This window comes from Pagrus pagrus (genome assembly GCF_965226575.1).
Source record: "Pagrus pagrus genome assembly, chromosome: 7".
Lineage (NCBI taxonomy): Eukaryota > Metazoa > Chordata > Actinopteri > Spariformes > Sparidae > Pagrus > Pagrus pagrus.
The window spans coordinates 14,523,794-14,533,261 of record NC_140191.1 but is presented as its reverse complement, the minus strand read 5'-3'; the positions used below and the strand labels follow the sequence as shown (position 1 = coordinate 14,533,261).

The window sequence follows — 9,468 nt, the reverse complement described above, 5'->3', positions numbered from 1 at the left end:
AAAACTAAAAGCAGCAGCTGTTTAGTCAGCGGTGATTTGGGGTCAATCATCGGTTATCGACTCCTCCAGCCAGCAGAGGCAGACCACTTACAGTACAGTAACCTCGGTATCTCTTGAGCTGAAGCAAAGAAGTCGTGTCTCTGCAGCTGTTAGCATCATGCTACCCGAGTGGAGCATGGTGTAAAGTGCCAACACGTAGACAGACGACTAGTCGGTACCATTAGATTAGCATCTATCGTATTTATTTTGGCCAAACGACACATTTCTCCGCAGTGTCTTTGTTGATCGTAGCTCAGTTGCCTCTGTTACTTCCGTGTATATAAAGAGGCAGACCCTTACGACCCGCCCTCCGTGAACGTGATTGGCTGTCGGACCTCTCCGGAAACCTGTTCTCATTTGTGATTGGACGGTTAACGACATGTCTTTTGAATGACATGTACCGTCGGTTACACACTTACCGAGGACATATGCGGCTCTGGAGTAAGTTTCCTCGGGTTTGAAGAGTTTGGTTACCAAATTATATAAAGAGTACATTGCGTTTTTCACCAGTGTATATTGTAGTGGAGATAATTCGGCATTATATCCAGAACATAAGCCGCCATGTAAGTGTAACTAACTTGAATGCTATGGCTTGTTTGTTGCTAATGCCCCCAACAAAGGTTTAAGTAAGCTAGCAAGGAGCCGTGCCAGATATAACTGCTAGCTAATGTTTGTCATAGAAGTAGCCACTTGACGCTGTCGACTGATATTAATCCATCTTTAGTAGTATTTATGAAGGATAACGAATGTGCATGAGGGTCATTTTCTATTACGTCACGTTATTTAACGTTAACGTACAGTGTTGCGCAATACAGTGCTGTCTAGTGAGGATAGTAGCAAACTCTTATCTGTGCTTTCCTAGGATACACACGACGTGAAGGTTAAAAGTTAACACACAGAAACAGCTGTAACTACCAGTGGATGAACATGTCCGACACCGACACTGCCTGTGTGTCGACGTTTTCTACTGTGACCGCTGTACTCAGTTGGCAGTTGTCCATTAAACCTTTGGTCCTTTTTCTACCTCCTCTCAGTTCCTCTCATATCTTGAAAAGTTTCTTGCCTGCTCGTTCATATAAAATAATTTCTTCACTTCTGTCAGCATGTTTAAGCACTGTCTGCTTCTCCAACTCACAGACAGACAACACTTGCAATGTCAACAGCTTACAGCTTGGCTGTCATAATAAGGTGTATCAATGTCACTGATGTTGAATGACAAATATATATATTTTTTCTATGTAAAAAATTGAATTGCAATCATCCAAGCGCAATTATCTTTAATAAAACTCATCAGTACTTCCATCAACTTCTTCTTAATGATAAGTCATTGTTGTTTTTTTGCCTGCCTGACATTCATTCTTCTTTTCCCCGTAATCGTTTTTCTGTCTCTCTCTAATCTGTTGTTTCTTGTCTCTCTTCCAAGACCAGTTATGAAGAAGAGGGCCTGAACCGTAATGAAACATCTGGGATACTCCACATGGATTCTTCATGTTGATGTAAGATTCAAAGGGAACTTTAGAGAACCCAAGCATAATACATCATCGGAGAAGCAACAAAAAGTATATCGAGAGAACACACTAAAATGTATTATGATAGAGTTGCTGTTGACCGGGGAGATTTTTGGCTTTGTTTGTTATTGGTATCTGAACCGTTGCCGAAACAGAAAATAATATGGTTGCCACTTTTAGTCACCTAACATTTTGGGTAATTAAGATACTATGCTGTTGTATGTCAAAATGTGACATGAACAAAATGCTTATTATCTTTATCACAGTAACTAAACAAAATTATTTGTAGCTTGTCTGGCCCTGTAGTTCTCAGGATGAGCTCTCTTAAGCTAGTACACCTGATGTGTACCGATAATTCCTCCCTGCCTGTTTTTTTGTCAGATGAATCTAAATTACACATTTGTTTGTGATGTTGATGCGTTACTCGCCTGTAGGTACGCTTGATTACGCAGCGTTGGCACAAATAGAAATATTTAAATACCACTCAAAACAATGTTTTAAAATGTATTTATTTTAGGGTGTCATGTTTTGTTGTTTGCTGTTCTTGTTTTTTTAAGTAAAAACGTTTTTGCTGCTGATGACAACCAAAGGCACAGAATTGATTGCCAGTTCTCAAAATGGTTTCTAATGGTAATTTGGCAACCGTTACTGTTAAGCCATACTGAACAGATGTATTATATGCAGTTCAGGTGTCCAAATTAAAACTTGAGAGCAAAATGTACATGCAGAAAGTGCAAATGCTTTGTGAACAGTGTGGATAGCATTTTTCTTTTGCCTTCTAGCCGTGCTTTTCCCATGCTGAGTAGAGGAGTGGTGCGTGTGAGGAGACTGGCGGCTCAACTCTGTGAAGCAAACATGTCCACACTCCACCAGGGCTCCAATCCGTCCTCTGCAGCCAACGGGGAAGCCCCCACTGCAGCCATTCTCATCATTGGAGATGAGATACTCAAGGTGATTTAGACATCATGGATGCTTGTGGTTTGTTAGACTTTTGATCTGTATTTGTGTGATTCATATAATCCTTGACAATCCTTGAAACAATCCTTGAACAAACAAAGCTTTTGTGGATTTGAGAAAATGAAAATAATAAATAAATCTGTATGATTTCATGAATATAAACATTCTAACATACCCCCCGAATTCATCAGTATGCCTCAGCTCTCTGGACCGCCTCAGGAAAATCCTGTGATGGTTATTTGATGTGGCACCAGTGCTCGGTTTTAAAATCACAAGTTCACCATTATTTCTTGGCTCGACATGATCATGATTTAAACATGAAGTCTTTGGCTTTGTCCAATGCCATGTCTGACCCTCAAAACACGCTCACTGTGAGACATTGAAATGTCATCAAGTAAGACCTTGGAGCCATTGATAAGTCCTTGACTGTAACATTCAACGGAGGGTGGAAATACAAAATTGAAACTAAAACTAATGTCTTCATGTTCTTTGTCTCCCAGGGTCACACATTGGACACCAACAGTGCCTTTCTGACACGAGCACTAAGAAAGCTTGGAGTGTCTGTGCAGCGCATAACGGTCATACCAGACGTACAGGAGGTCATCGCCAAAGAGGTGGCCCTCCTTTCACCTCAGTTCACACACCTTATCACCTCAGGCGGCATAGGACCCACCCATGACGACGTCACCTTTGAGAGCGTCGCCATGGCATTCCAGGAGGAGTTACATCCCCACCCTGAGCTCTCCCGGCTGGTCGAGGAATTCTTTGGGGTGGCGGATAAGAACAGTGCTGCTATGAAGCTGGCCATGGTGCCTCGCTCAGCCAAACTCAACTATGGAACTGACCCTCAGACCGGACAGCTGCTCCGCTACCCACTGGTGAGTGAACACAGGACTGACGGAGATTAAGTTAGTGCCTTCATCAAGCTGCAGTTGTTAAAAGCTGTGGATCCATGTTGTTGTAAAAAATCTAATTACGCAGACACTATAAAAGATCGGTACACTCCACCTACTCACTGACTCCCTGCAGTCTTTGTTAAAATTGATGTCCCAAATATCTGCTGTGCTGTGTATTACCATTTCAGTAGGCTTTTTGGGACGAATAAAACTTGTTTAGCTGACACAACTCTCAGGTAGATGTTCCCCCTCACAGTCACATAATGTTCTGTCTGTTCCTTCCTGTTCTGGGGTTATTTTAGAAGACAGATTGCAACATCGACTGCTAACCAGACACGGCAGGAGTGAAAAGCAGATGCTCCTAGTGGGCAAAATGATTACATTGAACATATGCAGAAAACAGCAGAGTAAGGAATTCACATCTGCAAGTATTTGTGCAGCAGTTTCAGTTCAACTTCAAACACAACATATTTTTCCTTAATAAAGATCAGATTCCTGTATGCTTAACATCAGAGTACTTATGATTATATTTATACTAAACAGTTTCAAGTAAAGATTTACATCAAACAAATGTATTTACCTAGAATTAAAACAAGTCTTAAGTGCCAGTAATTAAATAACGTAGCTACAGCACATAAATATGTGTATTGACTCTATTTATTAAAACAGTAGGCTATCCTAAACATAACACTAACTTTACCATAACACACTCAGAATGTGATTCAGAAGGGGCCCTGCCCTCCCTGAGTCAGACAGACTGAAGTAATCAGATCAGACAGAAAACAATTGACTGCTCTGGTCAAATCTAAGGAGAAATCACATCTTTCAAGTAGAATAAAAGAGCTGTACAGCAACTGACGGACAAATTGGCACAATGTCAACTTTATATCAATATGACTCTATAGACATATTAAATAGAAGTTAGACGTGTTGACAGGTTATAAAATGGTGTAGTAACAAGCACAGTAAGGTTTGTTTGGAGAAGTTCACCCATAAATGAACATTTTTGAAATGTTCTGTGGACTACGAAACTTCACCCGACTTTCCATCGGCATGAGGGTGTGTAGATAACTACTGAATTCCTTAAAATGCATGTTATTAGAAGTATTGGTTGTTTTACCTGAAACAGAAATCCACACAGAACCATCAAACCTGTAGGTTCAGGAGAACACTGACTGTAGGGCCCATATATTCTCTCAGTATATGATGTGTTTACCTGCTCCTCTCAGGTCAGTGTGCGTAACGTGTTTATCTTTCCTGGGATCCCTTCTCTGATGGAGAGGGCCTTCAATGGGCTGGAGCACCTATTTGCTGGATCTGGGACCACATTTCATTCTCGTGAGGTAGCACTACGACCTTACCAATCATTTAAAATCCATCTTAATACTGTAATTTGATAGCATGAGCGAGCTAACCAAATAATCTTTGCATTAGGTGTTTGTGGATGCTGATGAGGCAGAGATTGCCCCCGTGCTGACCAAACTGCAGGCTTGTTGGGGCCGGAAGGTGGCTCTTGGCTCCTACCCTGACTGGTTGAGCAACTATCACAGAGTCAGGCTGGTCCTGGACTCCGATAGCCAGGAGGAGGTGGACAAAGCCCGGGCACAGCTGCTAGACGAGCTGCCCAAGGGGAGCGTGGTGCCTTTGGTGACTGACCCGGTGTCCATCGCCACTGCTGAGGTGTACACACTGGCCAACAGCGGTGAGGGGAAGACAGAAGGTGGTGGAAGATAAAAGTTAAACTATGTCAAGTCAATATAAAGTGAATATTGCAGAGAACTCCACTAAACCCAGGCATCGGGACCTATAAAGGAAGCAAAAAGATTAAAGTAATAATGGCCATAAAATCATAGTAGATAATAAAAACGAATATAACTGGCATGAGACTGAGAAGGGAATCAAGCATCAATAAAATAAGACCAAGAACAAGCAGATATTTTTACTCTGAATTTGACATCAGAATGAAGCATCATTTATATCATAACTAACAAAATGTAACCACGTTCAGTGTAAAACGACCTCTCACTGTGGATTTCATTTTGCCACAGGCACACCGCTGGGTGAGAAAGTTATGTCTGCGCTGAAAACGATAGAGGCTTCACTGGATCAGTATTCGACAGAGCAAGTCTGCGTCGGCTTCAACGGGGGCAAAGACTGCACGGCGCTGCTGCATCTCTACTACGCAGCACTGAAACGGTAACAGGAGGGGAGAGGACCCTGATTGAGACAATTAGAACGTTTTGAGGTAGGAATGATTTAATCAGGACAAAACAAAATGACCTGAGAGAGAAAAGATGAAAGGGAGACTTAAATTAAAAACGTAATGATGCCACTTCTGCACAGCGGGGTGTCACAGCGAGAAGCAGAAGAAGAAAATGAGTTCAGGAACAGCTAGAGAAAGATCCTGGACAAGACTGACTGCCGTTTGGAATTTTCTTGACCTGTATTTAACTTAGTTATCTTTATTTTTTTATAATCCATTTCAGTCTCCTTCTCTGTCTCTCTCCTGTCACTCTCAGGCGGTGTCCAGATGGTAAAGACAAGGTGAAAGCTCTGTATATCCGTATTGTCTCTCCGTTCCCAGAAATGGAGAGATTCCTTCAGGACACGATAAAAAGGTGGACCATACTGCATACTGTTAATGGACAAATGTCAGCATATAGTTTTTTTGCTGATTTATATTATGTATTTTAATACTTAACAGGTGATAGCAGCCCAAGTAGTTGTGCTTCTCTCGTATCTCGTCTCTTGTCCCGGTCCTCAGCTCATTATTTGGCGACATGTCTCCCACAGATACGACCTGGAGATTTTCTCTGTGGAGGGCAGTATACGGCAGGCTCTGTGCGAGGTGCAGGAGAGGAAGCCGGAGCTGAAGGCCGTCCTGATGGGGACCAGGAGGAGTGATCCATACTCACACACACTCACCCCCATGTGTCCCACTGACCCCGGCTGGCCAGACTACATGAGAGTCAACCCGTTACTAGTGAGACATGCAAATTACATAGATAGGCGTTTGCGTTATCTGTGTGTTCTCTTTTTATTGTTTTTCTTTTCAATCCTGTGGGTGCAAAGCACAATGTTACAATGACCTTAAAATCAGCAAATCTGTTAATTTATAGTAAACAAAAAAAACACACATTCAGCTCGAGTATCAGTTCTATATTGAGGTTAACCTCACCTGTTTTTTGTTGTTGTTGTTTTTATCTTAAGAGCACCTGCAGTCATTAATTATAGAAACAACAACCAAGCAGTCTCTCAGTTTCCCCACATTTTTAAAGCGACTGTGAGCGAAACTGCCTTTTGACTGGTAATACAAATTTGTTTTCACTGCTGCAGCCATGCAATTTCCTCTTGTTACACTTAATGTTATTTGTCATCTTGACTGAAGTTCCATAGTGCAGATCTACAGGAGTGTGAACGAAATATCTTAACACCTGCACAGTTTAACACATGCCAACAGCCCCGCAGTAATACTGCATTAGTGAAGCTTTAAATGATGTTATGAATATTTTGTACCCAATATTTTGCCGCTCTCTCACACACAAATAGCAGGTACACCTGAGCAATACAATTCCAATTTAACTGCAAAACAAATTGTTGATGTGAGGCAACACCTGTGTGACACATTTTCAACAAATATTAAACATTAAAAGCTTCACATGACAGAAGTTATTGTAGGTGTGTTGTGCTGATCGGATGACGTGTAGGTTTTTCTGTGAAGAATAGACGCACGTGAGCAGAAACAAAACTTCACCTGCTTTATTGTAGATTTGTTAACGTGTTAGAAATGGCTCGGTTCGTACTGTGACAGCTGCAATGGTACATGTGATGCATATAGGCGGATGCTGAGCAGTTGACCTCATTGTACGGTAATTTATGCGCGTGCATCTCAAAGGAATCCACAGAGGACTAGTTCCCCTAGCTTACGGTGATCATGAATCAGTCACAAACCAGTTAAACTTGTCTCTCAACACTACAGGACTGGACGTATCATGACATCTGGTCGTTCTTGAGGACGTTATATGTGCCCTACTGTATTCTCTACGATAAAGGGTAAGAATAACTCAATCTTTTCCACATTCTGTACACTCCACAGCTAAAGTCCTGAATTCGTGGTGTGAAACCTCTCTATCGACCTGCAGGTACACTTCACTGGGCAGCATGGACAACACCTGTCGGAACACGGCCCTTCAGATGGTAGATGGGAGGGGGGTGACGAGATACAGGCCGGCCTACCTCCTGGAGAACGAAGAAGAGGAGAGAAACTCCCGCGCCTGATGTAGTCTCACTTCTCGTTGCATCACCTGTTGCTGATAAGAGACTCTCAGATCATCCCCCCCTGAGCACAAATAAGTCTGGAAAAACAACACAGACATTTTTTATCAAGTCTACATGTGAATATCTGTAGAAAGAGATGAAGGAAGCCTCTGCGTGTGTTATTTGTGTATACGTGTGCGTCCAAAGTAATGGCTCTCCGTGCTGTTGAATAAAACATCAATCCGTGTCATCTTTTTCCATTGTCATGTTGCTATTTTAAGAGGAGTCTCGCATACAGATGGCAGCGAGCAGGGCTTCGATATTGCTCTTGATTTATCTTATTCATGAATCCATTTGTCTTGTTTCTAAATCCAATAAGAACAATCTGCCCGGTAAGACAGCCTGCATCAGAATGTATTAGCAAATAATGTGAAAAGCTTTTTCTGTCGAGGTGAGAAAATCAGGTTTTTAAGAGAGTGAGTGTGCAGCAGCACGGACGGATAGTGAAGGTCAAGCAGCAGGCTCTGTATCGATCATGTGTGTCTCACGCTGAATATCCATAATCACAGACTTTACAGCAGCGTGTTTAACTGAGCATCTCCTCCGCCCTGATGCTGCAGTTCTCCCCGCGCACCTCACGGGCGCGTTGTTCTCACTTTTTTTTCCATTTAGCACCCGTGATTACAAAAAAAAAAAATTACCTCCTCTGTTTCCAGACATGATTGAATCCAGGCTCATCGATCCGCCCTCTCTCTCTCTCTCTTTCTCTCTCTCTCCCCGCCTGGAGATTAGTCAACGCCGCGCAGCGAGGATCGATACCGGCCGATCTAATAAAGCGGGTCGCTTACGAGGCCACCGCGGGGTTGCACACACTGTTACACCAGCAATTACCACCTCCAGCCCGGGGCCCCCCTCCCCTCAGACCCCCTGACTTATCTGTCCGGGCTTCACGGCTTGCTTGATTTATTAATAATAACAGTAATAAAAGAGGCAATGAACAGAGGCTTCATAATCACAGCAGAAATGTAATGGTGTGTGGTTTGTTGGGGCGGTGAAAACACCGGGACATTGTCTGGAATGATGATATTTGTGTGGAAGAAAATTAGATTCCTGCAGACCGACTGTGTCTGAGGCTGCTCACTTTGTTACTCTAACTTTGTCTTGCTCCCAGAAATGATCTGTTGTTTAATAAATTAATAAAGTTGAGTATTCTGAACTTATTTCTAAGGAGTTTATTGAAACTTTCTAGTTGTGTAGCTGCTGTAATTTCATTTAATTATTAGTTACATCAACCTACAGTATGCTACAATGTGCTCATCGTTCATGTTACTTTTATAGGCTAGTGCTCTTTAACATGTTTTTGATGGTATTTCAAGATTGCATTTTGATCTCCCCTAAAAGTTCCTGTAATGTGAGTAAAAGTTCTGCATACGTTCTGTGAAGGTGATGCAAAGACCAAAAAAACAACATAGGTTGATTCCCTAAAGGTTCTGAAAACATTCAGGGAACGTAGCGTGGACACTTACCGGGACCGTCTTATAATTATGGTCACCTAAAGTTTCTCTGAACGTCCTAAATGTTCCCGCCATGTCTGCCAGATAACGTCCCTGTCCTTTGACCTCTGGTAATGTTCTGAGAACATCTTCAAAACATCCAGGGACTGAATGTAGAGACCTTAAAGTAACGATCCAGTAAATGTTCCCAGAATGTTTCCTGAAAGTCCACAAAATAATGTTCCCCTTTTCTTGTGACTTCTGGTAATGTTCTGGGAATGTGATGAAAAACACCTAAATAGGACCAAAAACATTATA

At 42.2% G+C, this 9,468-nt stretch overlaps 1 protein-coding gene across 3 annotated transcripts; it reads left to right on the top strand.

Annotated features, from left to right (window-relative positions):
• The first annotated feature begins 139 nt into the window (after positions 1–139).
• Positions 140–7,913, top strand: flad1 (flavin adenine dinucleotide synthetase 1). Of its 3 annotated transcripts, none has more exons than XM_084357530.1 (11): positions 140–480; positions 1,463–1,535; positions 2,330–2,498; positions 3,005–3,382; positions 4,630–4,743; positions 4,835–5,102; positions 5,449–5,596; positions 5,887–6,018; positions 6,194–6,383; positions 7,380–7,453; positions 7,543–7,913. In XM_084357530.1, the coding sequence occupies exons 2-11, from the start codon at positions 1,528–1,530 to the stop codon at positions 7,676–7,678; spliced, it is 1,617 nt and encodes a 538-aa protein (XP_084213656.1). In that variant the 5' UTR covers positions 140–480; positions 1,463–1,527; the 3' UTR covers positions 7,679–7,913. The 3 variants fall into 3 exon arrangements, with proteins under 3 accessions (XP_084213656.1, XP_084213658.1, XP_084213657.1); XM_084357532.1 differs by having other exon boundaries at positions 143–480; positions 5,920–6,018; XM_084357531.1 differs by having other exon boundaries at positions 470–602.
• Positions 7,914–9,468: the final 1,555 nt, after the last annotated feature.